Source organism: Protopterus annectens, chromosome 4.part0 (assembly GCF_019279795.1).
Source record: "Protopterus annectens isolate FY-2018-M chromosome 4.part0, PAN1.0, whole genome shotgun sequence".
Lineage (NCBI taxonomy): Eukaryota > Metazoa > Chordata > Ceratodontiformes > Protopteridae > Protopterus > Protopterus annectens.
The window spans coordinates 777,242,250-777,261,638 of record NC_056733.1 but is presented as its reverse complement, the minus strand read 5'-3'; the positions used below and the strand labels follow the sequence as shown (position 1 = coordinate 777,261,638).

The window sequence follows — 19,389 nt, the reverse complement described above, 5'->3', positions numbered from 1 at the left end:
TATGCCTTATGGGCTGTGGTTGGGTGGCACACTGAGTTTGTGAGCTATGTGTCATTTGGGTTGTGTTGGGGGGTTGGAGATTGCTTGTGTTTCTGCTTTGGAGGTCTCTGTTGCTTGTGCAGAGTTTTATTGAGAGCCTCTGTGAATGCAGGTGTGTATTTTGTGTTTCTATGTCTGTGTTTTGGTGCTATAGGTTTTGAGGGACTATGTGATGAGTGTGGTGTCGAGTGTTTACCCTCTCCTATTGACTGTCTAGTCCAGTCTTGGGTGAAGAGAGCTTTGCTTCTAGTTTGGCTATATAAGTGCATCTCTCACAGGTTGTAGGGTTGGGTGGTAAGAGGAGAGGTTTATCTGTGTACATGAGGCAATTGCTGCATTGCCCCAAGATGCCCAGATTCATCAGGTAGACAGGAGAAAACACCGGGAGCTGACCCATAGACATGCCTGGATAGGTGCTTATTTATTAAGTACTAAAAACTGTTTTCCTCTAGACAAGTAAGGAAAGTTGAGTGATGTAATAATTTGTAGCTTATTTAGTGCTTTCTGAACAAGTTCTGAGCTCAAAGAAACAGAATTGAATGCTAAAACTAAAAAAAATGGCTAGTTCTAAGGGAAAATTTGAAGAGCACACTTTATGGTGCCAGGAATATTTTAACCCTAGCTAAGCGGCGATGCATAAAGTGTATTTTTTTAATATAACAGTAGCAAATGAGCAAACTGATTTAAACAAATTAACCAATTAGCCAATAAAAAGCTAAAAACTGAGCCCCGTTCCAGCAGTCTTTGATCAGACAAGTTCTAACTGCACTCTCCTGCCACTAGGGTGTAGGGGTACCTTCTCCATAAAACGATGGCCTGGATTAGTGCTCAAGTTATACAAACAAAGCCAGATTCAGCAGGTCTGAATCTAGTCTTGTGCTACAACAAACAAGGTGTACCAATTTCAGAAAGAAACAGTTCAAATAAGCAGGCACAATAAGCCTTTAACCAGAAACTCCCAGCTCAGAAGGGCAGAATATACCCTCTCCTCCCACAAGAGTGCAAACCACACCTTCGTAATGTAAAATAACTGGCCCTAAGCCCAAGTGTTTAAACCAGAACTAATACACTTTTAGAATAACAGATACTAAGCCTTCAATCAGCAACTCCCAACTCAGAAGGATGTAAGCTACCTGTTCTGCCACAACAGTGAAGACCACAAACCTTCTTGATGTAAAACAACTGGTCTGAAGCCAAAGTGTCTAAACCAACGGCTTAGAAAGTACAGTTTTGTACCTACCATAAATGTAGATGTCCGAACAGGATAGCATCTGCAGTCCTTACAAATGGGTTGTCCTGTCGTCAGGCAGCCCTGGATTCCAAAGTCTGGGTCTGGCCCGTCATCTCTGCTGGTCTTCGGGTATAAAGGCATCAGCCGATGCCATTTTCCTCAGTGTTTCTTGCCCCAGATGCCAGTTGCCCTCTTGGATAGTTAAATTTTTGGGTAAATGCCAATGTTTCCAAAAGGTAGAAGGCAAACACAAAAATAAGCATGTATGTACATATATACAAACAAATACACCATAAGAGATGCCCCCAGCTAGCTATTAGGTGGGCAAATACCTAGGAGTACCACAGAGGGAAGGAGGTGACTGCAGATGCTATCCTGTTCGGACATCTACATTTATGGTAGGTACAAAACTGTACTATGTCCTTCAAGGATGCATCTGCAGTCCTTACAAATGGGTAGAATACCATAGCCAAACTAGGGAGGAGGAAGAAGAATTATGGTGTAGTTAGGATCCCTTGCAAAACAGCAGTGGCAAACCCTGCTCGGGATCTAGAGTATAGAGGTAAGTTATAATGCTTGGCAAATGTATGCACGGAGGTCAAGGAAGCTGTGGTAGTGGCTGTAGCCCTTGTAGAATGAGGCCTTATGTTCTGTGGAATTTGCTTTCCATGGTAGGAGTAACAGAATCTTATGCAATTTCCTATCCACTTGGAGATTGTCTGTTTGGAAATTGCTTTTCCTTCCCTTCCTGTTGCATAAGCTACTAGAAGCTGGTCAGTTTTTCTATTGCCCTTGGTTCTGTCCAGGTAGTAACTGTCTATGTACATCCAAGGTATGCAGCAGTCTTTCCCCCCTGTTCTGTGGATTGGGAAAGAAGGTAGGTAGGTGGACAGCCTGGTTTAGAGACACTCTGGATACCACCTTAGGCATAAATGTAGGATTAGTTCTCATGGACACTCTATCTTGATGGAAGATTAGGAAGGGTTGTACTGCCATTAAAGCCTGTAGTTTTGAAACCCTTCTTGCTGAAGTAATTGCCAGTAGGAAAGCAGTTTTCCAGGATAGGTGTTGAAGATCTGCTGTTGCTGCTGGTTCAATGGAGGGAGTGTCAATTTTTCTAGCACAAAGTTCAAGTCCCATGCTGGTAATGGTGGTTTACATTCTTAATTCCTCTCAGGAAACTGGAGTAGTAGGATGTGAGAAGACAGGTGTATTCTGCAGAAATAGCTGATGCATGTATCTTGATGGAGGAATAGGACAGGCCTGTATGGAGAAGCTCTGCCAAATACTCCAGGATGTTGGCAATATCTACTTTGACACATCTTTCCTCTTTCAGTACTCCAAATGACAAACCTTTTCCATTTTCCTGCATAGTTCCTTCTTGTCCGCGGGTCTGCGGGCCTCAAGGATAATGTCTTTAACCCTTTGGGATAAATCTGGGTTAGTTGCTCTTATGTAATGTTCCAGGCAGTCAGTTGCAGAGTTTTCAGGTTTGGATGCAGGATGTTGTAGTCGAGTTAACATCAAAGGAATCAGGGTAGTGTCCACGAGACATGCTCCTCAGCAATGGATACCAATGTTGTCTTGGCCAATTTGGAGCTATCAGAATTATCCTGATTTTCAGTAGTACCTTGTGCATCAAAGGAAGGGGTGGAAATGCATATGCTGTCAGGCCTTTCCAACTGAAGGATAGAGAGTCCACCTTCCAAGCAAGTGGGTGGTATGTCCTTGTGCAGAATTTCTTGAGCTGGTGATTGAGTGGGGATGCGAATAGGTCTATTTGTGGCATGCCCCATTTCTTTGTGATGGCCTTGAAGATGTCCGGTGTAGCATCCATTCGTGAGCATCCAAGGTAGTTCTGCTTAACATGTCTGCTTGGATGTTTTTACAAATATTGCCTGTAACTGAATGTTGTAGCTGAGAGCCATATTCCACAGGTCCAGAGCCATTCGGCATAGGGGTATGAATGAGTGCCTCCCTGTTTGTTGATGTACCACATGACTGTGGTGTTGTCTGTCCTTATCATCAATTGGCCTTCTTTGAGGAATGGTCTGAAATTCTGGATTGCTAGTTTTACTGCCAGCATTTCTTTTTGATTTATGTGCAGGTGCAGCTGATCTGGAGTCCATAAGCCTTGAATGCACTTGTCCAGCATGTGGGCCCCCAACCGAGGTCTGAGGGATGGTTTGGCTTGTTTGAATGTTGTGGAAGGGCAAACCTGTTTGACTGGCATGCCTGAGCCCACCATAGGAACTCTTATTTCAGGCATGGGATTAGTGCCAAGCTGTGCCTGTGTTGAGACCATAAATTCTTTAGGTACCACTGTAGCTTTCTCATATGCAGTCTGGCATGGGGGACCAGGATTATGCAGGATGCCATGAAGCCCAAGGCCTGCAGTACTTTCCTTGCTGTTAGTTTGTTCTGCTTTGTTAATGCCAAGAAGTAAAGAGGAAGTTGTTCTTGTTTTTCTGCAGTTAGGAATGCCATCTGTTTTACTGTGTCCAATTCTGCACCCAAGAATGTTCTTGTTTGGGATGGTATCAGTCTTGACTTTTTAAATTGACTGTGTATCCCAGGGCTTGTAGTAAGCAAATGACTCTTTGTAAGTCTTGTGTCAGCTTGCTTTTGTTGTCCGCTTGTATCAGGCAGTCGTCCAGGTATAGATAAATTTGGATTCCTGAAGCCTGCAATGAGCGATTACTGATGCCAGGCATGAACACTCTGGGCAGTAGATAAGCCAAAGGGCAATGCTGAGAATTGATAATGCTCTGATCCTGCAAGAAATCTGAGGTATCTTCTGCAATTGCAGGTATGCCTCCTTGAGATCTAGAGTTACCAGCCAATACTCCTTGCCCAGCATGGGAAGAAGTTGCTGTAGGGTCAGCATTTTGAATTTTGGAACAATGATGAATGTGTTTAAGGCGGACAGGTCGAGAATAGGTCTCCATCTTTTCTCTTTTCTTGGTACTAGGAAGAGTCTGGAGTAAAATCCCTTGCCCTGTTCTGTAGGTGGTACCCTTTCCACAGCTCTCATCTTTTTAATTGAGCTATTTGTTTTAGAGCTTCTGTCTTTTGATTTGGTGGTAGGTTTGGCATTCCTCTTTTTACTGGTAAGGTGTGGAAGTGAAACCTGTAGCCTTGGTCTATAATTTGCAAAATCCACTTGTCTCTTGTGATATAGTGCCAGTTTTTTGAAAATAGGTGCTGCTATTTGTTCCCTGGGGCGGTGTGAGGGTGAGGGTCAAGTCACTGTGATTGTCCTGTTGCAGTGGTAGTGGTTGTATCTGTGCCTGGCACCTCCTCTGGATTGATTCCTGCCTCTCTGAGTTTTAGAGGAGTCTGGAAAGGACCAATTTTTGGAAGGCCAGTTCCTGCTAAACCTTGGGGGCTGAACCTGTAGGAAATCTTTAACTGTTTGTACAGATTTTGCCTTCTCTTCCATTTTCTTCATTACTTGTTGGGCAGGAGAACCAAATAGACTGACCTTATCCATAGGAGCATCTAATAGCTTTGCTTTAACATGATCCGGCAAGACCTGTTCTTTCAACCATGCATGCCTTCTTATAACTGTGCCAGTCATGGCTGATCTAAATGAAGCCTCCAGTGCATCATAGCCACATTTTAAAGAATGGTTACTAACCTGCTGAATGTTATTCACCATTTCTAGAACATATTTCTTATCTAAGGAATCATCAGAGGACAGCTTCTTAGTTAACTGATCAAGCATAAACTCTTGGTATTGGATCATGTGAAACTGACAGTTTAAAGCTCTAGCTGAGAGAGTAGCAGAGGTGTATACTTTTTTACCCCATCTCTAAGGACCTGGATTCCCTTTCAGAAGGGAGAGGGTTTTAGCTGAGGTGAAGCTACTGCCTTAGGTCCCTGGGAGATAGTCTCCGGATCTGCAAAAGGAGCCTTGTATAAGTGGTGATGAGTGTCCGGTACCCTGTAAAACCTATCGGGCTTAGCAGGGGCTGGAGGTAAAGTATCAGGAGCAGTGCAAACATCATTAAATGCATCATCCACAACAGGAAGAACTGGAGGTATAGCTAAGGGCCTATGTTGCGGTAAGTCTAAAAAGGTCCTAAGCCTTTTTCTTGAATCTGAGAAATCTTGTCCCTTCCATTGGAATTGCTCTCTTATGGCATGTAAGGTTTCCCAAAGGAAAATTCCTCTGGTGGAGAGGCAGAAGGAATAGATTCTTCAGCATCGGAATCTTCATAAGTAGAAAAAGGAGCCTCTGGATGGTCTGTATTGTCTGTATCATCAGAAGAGTCATCTGAGGACACTGGCTCAGGGGCTCTGCTCTAGGTCTCTTTTCTGGAGGCTGAGAGGCCCTGTCTGGGTGAGATTGGGATCCCCTTATTAAAGAGATGAGATCCTCTGCCAGAGTAAGCATTTGGGAACTGGAACTGGGCCTGTGAGAGGGGCTTAACAGGCACAGACTTAGCAGTTTTGGCTGCTTTAGCCCTGGCAAAGGCCTTTATAGACATGGCTGCAGGAGGCCTAGCAGCATAGAGACATCCAAAGGGATGGTGTCCGATAATTCTGGAGAAACCACATTAGTAGGCAAAACTTCAGAGGCCGATTCAACTAGGGTAGAAGGGCTGGTAGTAGTAGTCATGATTCGGCCGTAGATTGACCTGTTTGCTCGGTTGTGTCGGTCCTTTTAAAACTGTTCAGTTGAAGGAAGCACAGGCTAAACAAGCTGCCAGCCGTGGTCTGGGCCTAAACAAGGTAAGCAGTAAGAGTGGAAATCTTTATGAGGTATTTGTTTCCCACAAGTTAAACAGTTATTCACTTTTTCTGACATCGGCTGAGGCAAGAAAGAGTCCCAACGGGTACTTAGCTTTTAGAAGTAGTATTCGGTAGTAGTAATCTCTGGATCTGACCGCAAGAAAGACGGAGGAAAATGGCCTGATGCCTTTATACCCAAAGACCAGCAGAGATGAAGAGCTGCCTGACGACAGGACAACCCATTTGTAAGGACTGCAGATGCATCCTTGAAGGTTACAATTTAATCAGGCTACTAACAAGCAGTAATAAATGCAACAGAATAAATACAAATAAGTACTTTTAAGAACAGGCAGCAAAACCAAAATAAAGTAATGAAGTAGAAAGAAATACAAATACAGTAAAGGCAGATGAATGAAGTGCAGTTTTTTATAACAATAGAAAATGAGCAAACTGATTTAAACAAATTACCCAACTAACCAGTAAACAAGCTCAAAACTGAGCCCTGTTCCAGCAGTCTTCAATCAGACAAGTTCTAACTGCACACTCCTGCCACTAGGGTGCAGGGGAACCTTCTCCAAAAAAGATGGCCTGGATTAGTGCTCATGTTATACTTGGCCACTTGGGTCTGGCATTATATTGGTGCAAATGGATATAAAGATGACAATCTTAAGACAGAGCTTAAAGACAGCATTGTTGCTGGTAAATGAACACAGTACGTTTCTGACTACCAAATTTGTAATAACAACACTTAAAAACTATGAAATATAGGAATACTGTAATCCAAGCAACTGGTCATTCACTAGAAATAAACCTTACCGGAGGAAAAGAACGCAGCACTTTGACACCATATTGTGCCGTCAGTGGATGTGGTGGGTACATGCTGGAGAAATAAGAAAGGCCAGTAGGTGGATCCGTTGGTACCCAGCACAAGATGTGGCTAAGTTCTGGAGCATCAGCATCAATGGTGTGCCAAGTAACCAGGTACTACAAAAGTAAAAGGAAGACAGAGTCAGCAAAAACAAAATTCCACTTAAATGTTTCTGATCACATTAGCAATTTGTGCTAATTTTAACACCCAGTATGCACTACATTATTTTGGCTCTCTATACATGTGACAGCTATCAGTAGTTGGTGCAGAAAATGAGCAGATTGTTTACTGCGCAGCTTTAAGACAGAAGAACTGAACTTAAATTGGAGTGGAGTTAATGAAAGAAAGGTGAGGCTACAGCTGGCCAATGCACACCATCCCTCTGAATGGTCTATATAAATTCATCGATGGTTCACTTCAGGGAACCTTTCTTCATCAAATCCTAACCATCGAACATTCATTTCAGCAAACGTTCATATCCATGAAAAATTTATGTAGGGAAAGGAAGCAGTTGGCCAGCAGCACAAATTGGCCCTTTTCCCCACAGTAGTGCAATCTCAGAGTTGGCATACATAGTTGGGGGGGGTGAAGTCCTCCACTCTGGTGGGTTTTACATACTGTGATGTCTGCTCCAGTGCTGTTTTGGCCAAGTGCTTAGTTTCCCTGTTTACATTTTTATTCGATGAGAACGTTCACTGAAATGCATGTTCGATGGTTAGGGTTCGATGAAGAAAGGCTCCCTGAAGTGAACCTTCAATAAATTAATATAGACCCACTTCTGACTGACAGGGGTATGGTAGAGAGTTTAGTCTTCTTACTTCTTTCCCTGTTGGTGCAATTATATATTTCAGTTTGTTTGGACAGTTAAGAGGAGATTTAAAATGGAAATGCATGAGAGGGGAGAGTCTGCCATACATACAGATAGTGTTATGCTTATCATCAAAATTAAACTAATAAAAAAATAATGAGTAAAACTAATATGCAGCAAGGTGTGGACTGTGTTGACATAATGCTCACAACTTAAAAGGCCGACAAGATGCTGAAGTTCAGACGGTTGCTACCAAAGTCTTCTCTTTAGCAGACATATGTGCCATTATAAGATGTCACTAAACTCATGCCAAAATACAGATGTTAAGACAGAGACCATTTCCCAAATATATCAAATGTGAAGCATTTCACAATTATGACTAAAATAACATGCACTGATATTAAAATGTTAGTTTGCAAATAGCAATAAAGGAATACAGCAAGGGGAGAAAGTGTTTCTGAAAAGTATCAAAATTATGACTTTGCAAACAGACAAAAGTGTGTGAGGATGACAGGCAACATTTAAATATTCACATTTTACAATGACTGGGTACTTCACTACAAATACTATGAACTTTCAAACCATCTTAATTTTTTTGTGTGTATGTCTGTCTGTTTACCACAGTTTAACACTACATTACAGAAAGATTCCTGACATTTGTGAATCAGAATGTTTGACAAACAATAGCTACAGCAGGTAACAACAAACCTAAAGTCTAGACATACACATACGTGCCAACACACACACACACACACGCACACGCACACAGGGATTATGGTCAAATGGGGTCCTAGGCAGGGTAATGGACCAGGCCCCCTACCTGTTTGCTGCTGCTAAATGAAATCTCCCACTGTGGTTTATGTCAGGACAACATCCTAATGCTCAGGTTTCTAGGGCTTGCTGCCCTTCATAGAAGTCTCCCAACAGTAATCTTGCAGAAAGTCTTTTGTGAGATCCTAAAGCCCTACTGTGTTCACAGATGTCTTTGGGCTTGTTTCCTTTTACAAAGAGACTTTACTTTTTATCAACCCACAAGCCATCAGCCCCCCCCCCAGCCAAACACAGGCCCTAGGCAGCTGCCTAGATTGCCTAGAGATGGATCTGGCTTTGCATGCACGCACGTGTGCACACACACACACACACACACACACACACACACACACACACACACAAAATCTCATGTTTCTAAAATAAAAAAAATCTTTTCAGTAAAAAACCCTTTCTCTCCCTTGAGTGAAATTTTTAATAACTGAGAAATATTAAAAAAAAAAAAAACTACACCACTAAAAATCCATTCAAGTTAATTAACTAGCTATCCAGATAGAAGGGGCAAACAGTCTAGATTTTTCCTATGCACATATAAGTATAAAAAGACATTCCTCATTTTTTCCTAATAATCGTTTGTGCAAGCTTGTTTAGATTTACTGACTGTAATATTCACTGCTGCCCAATATCCAAAAATGAATACCCAAAAATAGTGCAACTTGCATTTATTACATACAAGTCTATCTTAGATAATTACAGTAATAAGAACAACAGTGCATGATTAAGTTTAATTCTGTTGGCTGCCAAAAAGGCAATTACTAGAAAATGGAAATAAAAGTCTAAACTAACTGTATGTGAAGCACTGAATATTATAAGAGATAAAAAAATCAGAATAGGGATCTTTAGAAAATGGAAGGAGCAAATTACATACAAATAAACTGAAATTGTGAGAGCAATACATACAGAATAATGTTCAGGAGGAGTGAAGTTTAAAGGGAGGCAGGAATGCGGCAATTTATGTAGCGTTGGACTAACGATAGTTACAAAGAAAGAAAAAATATCTAATGCATAAAGTATGTAATTCTAAAAATGTTAATACGGTTTGTTTTCATTTTTGTTACTGTATGTTAACCTATGTCTTAACTGATGACTTCAGAAATGTGCTTAAAAAAACAACAGTGCATATTTTCACAACGTAAACATATATCTCTGTCTCTTAACAGATTGTTTCAGCGATCATACATTTCCTCCTTTCTTTATTAAACTCTGTTCCAGTGATCAACTTTTCCCACATTCAGTAGCGTACCTAGAATCAGGGCAACTGCCTCAGGCTCAAAATGTTAGGGGGTGCAATCAGCTGATCTGCATCTCTCTTTAATGTAATACCAGCCTTTAAAAGCCAGTACTGCATTTGCAGTCAAACCTGAGTGCTGCAGCACTCTGTGTGGTCTAAACTGCAGCATCTACTTGCTACATTGCAATTTTCCTACCCATCTAATCTGCATACACAGCATTTCTATCTTGTGTACAAAATTAAAATGGTGTGGATGCAGTGAGATCACATCAATGTCCTAAGACCAAAGTTTAGAATTTAAATATGTACTGAGCAAACGTCAGAACACTGGGCCAATGAACGTAAGCAAAAAAAAAAGTCACTGTAAGCTAAAGTTCTTTGGCCTCCACAGTGCAGAAGTGTAAAACATACCTCCACAACACTATAACCTTACAGTACAAATAATCTAAATCTTATCCACTATGGTAATCATCAAGCTGGGGTTTTCAAGAATACAATAATTAAAAAAAAAAGTTAAAGCACATTCATAATGCCCACTGTTACAGTACACACATCCAATGACTATATGCAACTAGAATATTCTGTCAATAAGTAGAGGACTTTAGAAATGGAACAGCAATGGTCAACATTCTCATTACTGTGTGTAAAATGCACATTATATAGTGGGCAAATATGGTATCATGACTTGCACTGTTTAGACTGCAGAAGCTACCAAGTCCATCTGATTCTCTCCTATAAAATGCTTTCAGAAAATGGTATGTCCTGGTTCGGGTTTTATTCAGCTGTTTGAAATTCTGTTGTCTGTCTTGCAGTTGGCTGAGCTATACATAATGTTCATTACACTTACTAGTAAATGTGTGTGAGCTCAAATTTTGTTGTGTATAGTGTGCTCTGAGACCACAAAGTCTTGCATAAAGAGCACCTCTGAACTTTTGCATTTGAATGCTCTTTCTCTCAGTTGGACTGACCTTTTTGGAGTGAAAATATATCATGGGAGGCTTTCCCCCTTACAAAATGCTTTAACGTGCTTTGTGCATGTAGACATCTGCATCTTAACAGAGAGTACACAAGTTTATATAGTTTATGTACCCAGGCAAGTAGTTACTGCAATTGTTCCTGTTGATTTATGTTTATGGACACTGAATTTCAAAGAATAGCAGTGGAACCACTCTGTTCTACATGTATTATACCCGTTTAGCTCTTAAACGTTAAATCCAAAATACAGAATGTCACTTCCAGAAAATGGAACAGATAGGTCAGCTAAGTTAAAACACAAAAGCAAACAATTTTACAATTAAAACGTGGAAAAAAATTAAATACAAAGCCCTTTTCCATCTGGGTTCATACTGATTTAAAAGTGCCACAATGATTTATCAGCTTCCTAGGACCAGGGCTGCAGTGTTCTATATCTTTTGGTGAGAGAAAGAGCTTTCACACAACAGCTATCTGAGCTTGGGTTGTAGTGAAGGACTGGAGCCTATTTCTGACTGGCCAGCTTTGCAGAGTCATTAGATGAATCTGACTGCCCGATTCCTGCAAAGGGCAGACCCATACTGAATTTAAATATCTAGAGGCTTGATTAATTTGGAGTGCTGCTTTGCACTGTTGCCAGGTTCTGATACCAAGTAGACTGAAACCAAATTGACTTATTATCTTAGTTACTGATCGTTTATTTTTGATCATTGGTGTTGCATTCCTGCTTGCTACTGATTGCTATACTGTTACGGCATTAAAGTTACTGCTTTACAGCAGTACTGGATTAAACTATCAGTTATTTCATGCTATTCACCACACTTGATCTCGCTTTTGATAACTGCTGCTTGTACTGATTGTTCCACTGTTACGCAAAATACTGCTGCTCTCAGTTACTGCACTTGTAATCACTGGGTACAACTATTCAATAAATTTGCCATGTATCACTGATAACATTACTGTTCCTACACACTGCTATCACATTTTGAATGCTACCATTATTTGTTGATGGAGAAGTACAGAGAAGTTCAGAAGGAGTTGCATTGTGTTTTTGTAGAAAGCATATGACAGGGTGCCTAAAGAGGAGTTGTGGTATTGTATGAGGAAGTCGGGAGTGTCGGAGATGTATGTAAGAGTAGTACAGGATATGTACAAGGGTAGTGTGACAGCGGTTAGGTCTGCGGTGGGAGTGACAGATGCGTTTAAGGTGGAAGTGGGATTACATCAAGGATCCGCTCTGAGCCCTTTCTTATTTGCAATGGTGATGGACAGGTTGACAGACGAGATCAGACAGGAGTCCCCGTGGACTATGATGTTTGCAGATGACATTGTGATCTGTAGTGAGAGTAGGGAACAGGTGGAGGAGACCCTGGAGAGATGGAGATATGCTCTAGAGAGAAGAGGAATGAAGGTCAGCAGGACTAAGACAGACTATATGTGTGTGAATGACAGGGAGGATAGAGGAATGGTGAGGAAGCAAGGAGTAGAGGTGGCGAAGGTGGATGAGTTTAAATACTTGGGATAAATAGTTCAGAGTAATGGTGAGTGTGGAAGAGAGGTGAAGAAGAGAGTACAGGCAGGATGGAGTAGGTGGAGAAGAGTGTCAGGAGTGATTTGTGACAGACAAGTACCAGTAAGAGTGAAAGGGAAGGTCTACAAGAGGGTAGTGAGACCAGCTATGTTATACGGGTTGGAGACAGTGGCAATGACAAAAAGGCAGGAGTCAGAGCTGGATGTGGCAGAGTTAAAGATGTTAAGATTTGGATTGGGTGTGACGAGGGTGGACAGGATTAGGAATAAGTATATTAGAGGGTCAGCCCAGGATGGAAGGTTTGGAGACAAAGCCAGAGAGGCAAGATTACGTTGGTTTGGACGTGCTGAGGAGGAATGCTGAGTATATTGGGGAAAAAGATGCTAAGGATGAAGCTACCAGGTAACAGGAAAAGAGGAAGGCCTAAGATAAGGTTTATGGATGTGGTGAGAGAGGACATGCAGCTGGTTGGTGTGACAGAGCAAGATGCAGAGGACAGGAAGAAATGGAAACAGATGATCCGCTGTGGTGAACCCTAACGGGAACAGCCGAAAGAAGATGATGATTACTTACTGCATCCAAAGTTTACCGTACTCGCATATCATATTTTTGCATCCTTTAATCACATATTAAATTATCAAAATGTTCTATTTCTATCCATTAACCCCTTCTGTCTTACACAAAGAACAGGTTATTAAATTATCTCGTTTTATCATATCTCCTTCATCTGCACTGGCCATTATGGAATCTCAGTCAGTTCTTGTCCCCTCTGTAACTAGCCTTATTTATTTACTTATTTATTTAATATTTGCTTACAGGGAAAGTCCAACTTGGAACAAAGCCAATTTTCAGAGGAGGCCCTGGGAGAAACACTCCAGACGTACTGCCAGCACTAGGTATTTTAAGGTGGAGCATCGATTGTCTTGTGCTTACCAAACAGCACTTATTACTACCTCACAGTGATTCAATATGTGAGAAGCTGTGAGCATTTGTTGAAAATGGAGCCTAGTCTCTAACCTTAAAACACCTTTGGTAAACACAAACAAACACAGACACAAGGAAGCACTCATGCACACACATGCAATCTACAACACAGAACACCTTAACTACACCAATATGTACTGAGCTTGTTTACAGAATGCTAAGCAGCCTCCTTGACTAAAGATTAGGAAACCACAAACACTGGGTCACACACCTTAACCCTGCATGCCTATAGCTAGTACTCATATGTCCAAGATTCACAAGGGTGTGGACTCCAAGCCCTAGGCTTACTGAAAATGCATCCAGTCCCAGTAATATTTTAATAACAGATGATTATTGTCAGGCATACAGACAACACTCTCAAAAGGCTGGACAAGAACAGGGTGATGGTTAGCTGTTTTGCCAGAGCCAAGATCTGTGATATAACAAGGTATCTTTGAGAACTCCATCCTGGCAAGTCTCATTATGATCTAGTAGTGGTTTGCACTGGAAGAGAATGACCTTAGGCACTTTAACCAGATGGACATGCAGAAGGATATGATATACGACAAAGCTTATTATCACTGTATCCTAGGCAGGAAAGACACTGGTCTTGAGCAATAATTTGCCATCACCTACAATGATACCAAGATTCAAAGGCAAAATAACTGGCTACAATAACTGGTTATGTAGTTAATGTCATTCTATGGGGATCCTGTATGTGTCAACCTGGGATGAACTGGCTGGCAATCCTTCCTGCCTTGCTTGCCAGACAGTGACTGCACAACTCTTTCCATGGCTTTCACATTCTGGTAGAGCCTTTGCTGCCTCCATAATGCTTTATTTAGACAAAGTGCATCTGCTGGACATTCCAAACTAGTAACTTCTAATTCAAAATACATTAAAGTGGTTCTACTTAATGCCAAGAGTCTTAACAAAACTAGTACCTACACTCAAGGTCCTCTGCTACTTGAACACATTTATATGTGTAGTCACAAGGTTCTGTTTTCAATGAAATGAAAGCACTCCTTTTATTCCTGGGCTTGGTGCCCATCATGTCTTCACACCTACTAGCAATTGTGGGGGAGTTATCAGTATTTGCCAAGGATACTGTCAACTCAAGAATGATTCCTTGGGGCACCAAATATTTATTTATTTTACATTTGTTTACTGGGAAAGTCCGACTGGACAAAAAGTCCATTTTCAGTGGAGACCCAGGGAGAAAAACTCCACCTAATATGGATACAAATAACAGATTAGTGCATATCTACAGCTTTAAAGAAAAGACAAATAAATTAGTACAATATATATCAGAACGGACATATATTCATACATACCAAAATTGTTCCTGCCCAGGAAATAATTACCATAATAATCAGTTCATTTTACATTAACTGTAAATTTAAATATGAGCATGAAAAGGATCACATTTGTTGTAATAAGATTGTAAAATTTAGATACAGACAAAGTGAAGAGATGATACAGTTCATACAAGATTTAAATACAGAGAAAATGGAGAGATTATACAGTTCATACAAGATTTAAACAGAGAGAAAGTGGAAAGGTTATACAGTTCATTGGAAGTTATGAATATTCTAATTCGCTAATCGGGGTCAGTACACGAGCAGATCCATGTAGTTGATAGGTGAGTTTCCAAAAGTTTTTTAAAGTTTGTTGTGCTGGTGATGGATCTTGTGTTCAGAAGTAGGGAGTTTCAGATTTTGGCTACACTATTAGAGTACAGGGAATCGCCAGCAGAATTTTAACTTTTAATAATGTTTATTAACGCTTTGTTTGTAGAGCGAAGTGCCCAGTATTTGAGTAATGAGTTAGCAGGTTTTGGACAGCTTGAGTTTTTTCAGGTTGGTTAAGTATTTGATGGGCCATGGAAAGTTGATTGTAAGCCAATTGAATGGGGAGTTCTAGCTAGGAGAGCTCTTTAAGAGAAAGGGAGTGATATGATCTACAACTAGCATCTGTAGCAAACTTTGAACTTTTATTACAGCAACTCTCTAGTTTATTTATATCAGACTTCCTTAGGTTAGTAAGAATGGGAGATGCATACAGGAGTGTTGAGATAAGATGAGTTCTAGCAATGGTGGCCTTTGTGTTACTAATAAGGAAATGTTTGCTCCTATAAAGGCTACCAATTTTTTTGTTTACTTTTTATTGTTTGGGCTATGTGAATATCAAAGTTCATGTTATGATTTATTATAATTCCAAGGAGTTTAGTGTGTGAAACTGGAGTTAGTACAATATTGTCTGATGAGGTGATTTTGAATACAGGGAGCCCCCTTTGGGGATTTGTCAGGTGAAACAAGATGAGCTTTGTTTTGTTGAGACTGAGTATTCGTTGAGTGTAAGTTAGCCAAGATTCAACTGTGGAGAAGGACTGCAGAAGTTAGAGTTGGGGGGAGTATTAGGGCAGCACATACTAAGATAGAATTGTCTGTGTACTGTATTAGTGGAGTACTGGGTGGCATTATGGAGACTTTTAGTAAATAAAGTAAAGACAAGAGGGCCAAGGATATAACCAGGTGGCCCTAAACACGCTCAAGTAACACTTTCTAGCTTGTTATAGAATAACATCTGTGTCCTTTGATTATGATAGTCATCTTAACACCTTAGCTGAAATTCCTATTAACCTTGACACTCTTCTAGTCAGGGACTTCAACTGTCCAACAATAAACTGCCTAACCTGCACTGTCAATAGCTGTCATGCCTAACACTTCCATGACATTAAAACAACAGCTCCCTTATACAAACAGTTAATTACCCTACTAGGGGACAGAATACTTATGATCCACTCCTCATACATACAGCCGCTTAAAGTACACCTCCATCTGAATCATCTTCCCTTATTAAATAATACAAAATCAGTGTCCTTTTCTTCAAAGCTGGAGGTACTTCTCCTGCAAATACCTTTGTATTTAGAAACTTCACAAAATCAGACCTTCTTCAATTACTAAATGACTTAAATAAATTCTGCAGCAATCCTGCTCTAATAGATCCCCAGTGTTAACACCACAAGCTATGATTCTGACATCTGATCCCACTTAAATAGTTGTACTGATAAGGCAGTCCTTATCCACACCAAATATATTGAGAAATTAAAAAAACAAACCGCCTGTGGAGGAATACCTGTATAAATAAACTACATATAAAAAGACTTACTTCATGCTTATAAAAGGTTTCATTCTACCTACCTTAACAGCCTTCTTAAGTAGACTAGTAAAGAGCTTACAGGTTACCTATAGCAAAGCAAAAGCTCTTAATACATTCAATATCACCTTTGTCATTCTTAAATGAATCTGTTTCTCAAAATAGTATCACATTATTTACGATCACAAATATGAACATAACCCTCTTTGTCACAAGATATGTTAAAATAAATCACATAATCTGTTGTAACAGTTACGACTCCATCATGGAAAGCCTACACTAAAAGAACAATGCTGCAGCTTCCAATACTACAACATAAGTCTGCACCCATCCACTTCTTAAGAATTTACAAAAAAGACAATCACCCCAAGGCATACGATAACATCTGCCATTATAACTTAGTAAACTAAATGTGTTACAAACAGATCCTTTGTGATAAGGTGGATAGTCAATTGGTTAACAAATGGAACCCACATGGTGAGGGTGGCAACTGCAGCATCAGACAGTATGAAGGTAACCAGTGGTGTTCAGCAGGGCTTAATGATGTGACCATTTTCATTATACATTTACTTTTCAAACCTCCAGAGCAAGAACCAAGTCCATTGGCCAGAGTCTTGGCTACCTCATCTAGCTCCTGTACTGATCCTTGGTTTGGTACCCCCCCAACAAAAAAAAGCCCCCCCCCCGACTACCTTTCCAGTACACTTCAGAATAAATGTGTTACTCTTTTGAATGGATGAAAAATCTGGGAGATACCTATTCCTTCCTGTTCCAAACATTTAATTTTCTTATTGATTGATTGATCGATTGATTGATTTAATAATGCATTTGTCAACAAGGCATGTAAACTAGTTGTGAAGACTTGTAGAGAAGGGTGAAGGTTGCCAGCCTAGCCAAACAGAATTTGGTACACAACTCTGTCATTTGTAAATATGGATATAAACTGCAGGCTTGTTGTCTTAAATGTAAAAAGTGCTGTTTCAACAATGTGGCAACACTGCCCTCTGCTGTAAAGAAAACTAAGTCAAGCATTTCACATCTGTTCTTTGAAATTAAAATTATGTCTTGTATGTTCTTTTGATCTCCAGAGCTTAGAGCCATTATGTCTGGGCTAGCACATTCTTTCTACTGTTTTAACTTAAGGAATAATTACTAGAGTATACATGTGAAATGTCTTTTATTGTTGTAGCTTTCTGAGAAGGTGTTAGCTTGCTAAATAATGTAGCCTGTTGGCCTAGGAACCCCAGGCTAAGTGTCAAAATGATGTAATCTGGGAGAGCCCAGCAGAGATGTTTGTTAGTGATTTTAAAAACTATTGTTCAGAGAGAGACTGGAAGCATTTTGATCTTGGACATTCAACTCAGCACTGCCTATGCTCTATATTTGTAAATTACTTTAGAAGTGTGTTTTCTTGTAGCAATAGCTAGGAATTATAAGAGGTTAGACTAAGTGTTTTTCTGTTATGTCAGATCTGTACTACTGAATTATTTTTAAGTTTCTGTGTGATCTTTGAACTCTTGAATAGCACTGTGGTGTAGTAGTATTGTCTTGTGTTTTTAGCATTTATTATTAAATATTTTTTAACCCTTTTCAACTGTGCCTGGTTTATGTAGAGATAATTTAAGCTCTAGAGTATATTGCATGCTTATAAGTGATCCTGCACTACACTACTATTGGATAATATTGCAGAGTAATAATTGGACAATTAAAGGCCTTTGGGTAGCTGATAATTATTAGACTGGTGGTGGCAGGAATTACTACCATATAGTCTGGATATAGGGACAGAGATGGATAATCTGTGTCAGCCTTTCCCAGGAGTGTCTGTGAAGTTGTATAAATACTTATCTCAAAGTGTGTGTGTGTGTGTGTGTGTGTGTGTGTGTGTGTGTGTGTGTGTGTGTGTGTGTGTGTGTGTGTGTGTGTGTCAGCTACTTGGGCAGGGACATGAAGCATTGGTTGGACAGAGAGGGTACTGGAGGTCAGCTTGCCAGCTAGGCTGAGGTCTGCACCCTATAGCTGTGTCAGTGGGGAGTCTTACTGGGGACCTGGAGAGCAAGGGAGCAAACAGCCCCAGACTGACTGCGATCTCTGTGTGCTCTTAAGGGAAACTGCACTTTACTGTGTGTATTTGTTATCCTTTCCTCATATATGAAACACCCTCTCTGGCGTTAGTGGTGAGGATTGAGGCTCCTTGATTGCTGGGCCAGGGTACGGGCATCACACTAGTCTCAGACCACCCTGAGCCACACCCTGTGCATCTTGGACAAGAATATGTACAAAATATAGATGTACAGTTTAGAATAGGCAAACAACAAGAAGCATGTTTTAAGGATGTGGAAGGAAATGGGAGTGCCAAGAGAATACCCACACAAACAGAAGGGAACAATGAAAAATTCCATACAGGCAGTGATCAGGTATTAGAAGTGAACCATAGATGAGTGAGGCAGCCTAAGCCACCATGCTGCAATAACACTGAGAGGAGTATGTCACTGCGGTGGTTACAGCTACCACATTAAGCATTCGTGTGAAACTGGCAAGGAGAAGCCATAAGCCAACTGTATCGTAGATTCATAAGTTCATAGGTGTGTACTAAGCTAATGGCTCAGGGGCCTTTACAAGCCTAGCCATAGGATTTCCCTGGCATAGTGCCACCCGAACTTGGTTTCTTTCTCTTGAAGAGGGTAAGCAAGGTGTTCTGCTTGACATGTATGGGAAGTCTATTCCATAGCATGGGCAGTCTCTGGGTTATGAACCTGTTCCTCCAGAATGTTCTGTTAATTGTGGTAATGAGGTCGAGGTCTCTGGAGCATGTGGTGTGGAGAGATTGGGATTTCTTAGATGTAGCATTTCTAACAGAGCTGGGTCAGATATGGCTTTGTAAGTCAAGCAGAGATTGCCTCTAAGTAGGCAATATGAGACAGAGAATAGTTGGAGTTTTTTTGAGTCTGTCCATACAGGACAAGTGTTAAGGTCTAGGATTTTCTTTGTGAGGTACTTTTGCAGCCTCTCCAGTTGTTGCAGG

At 40.6% G+C, this 19,389-nt stretch overlaps 1 protein-coding gene across 1 annotated transcript in view; it reads right to left on the bottom strand.

The window, feature by feature from the left end:
- The window catches only part of PI4KA (phosphatidylinositol 4-kinase alpha), a gene marked incomplete at its 5' end in the record, with an annotated part of 2,160,482 nt that overhangs the window by 393,024 nt on the left and 1,748,069 nt on the right, over positions 1-19,389 (bottom strand). Inside the window, 1 exon segment of the mRNA XM_044068731.1 lies at positions 6,824-6,991. Coding sequence (XP_043924666.1) covers positions 6,824-6,991 — 168 coding nt within the window.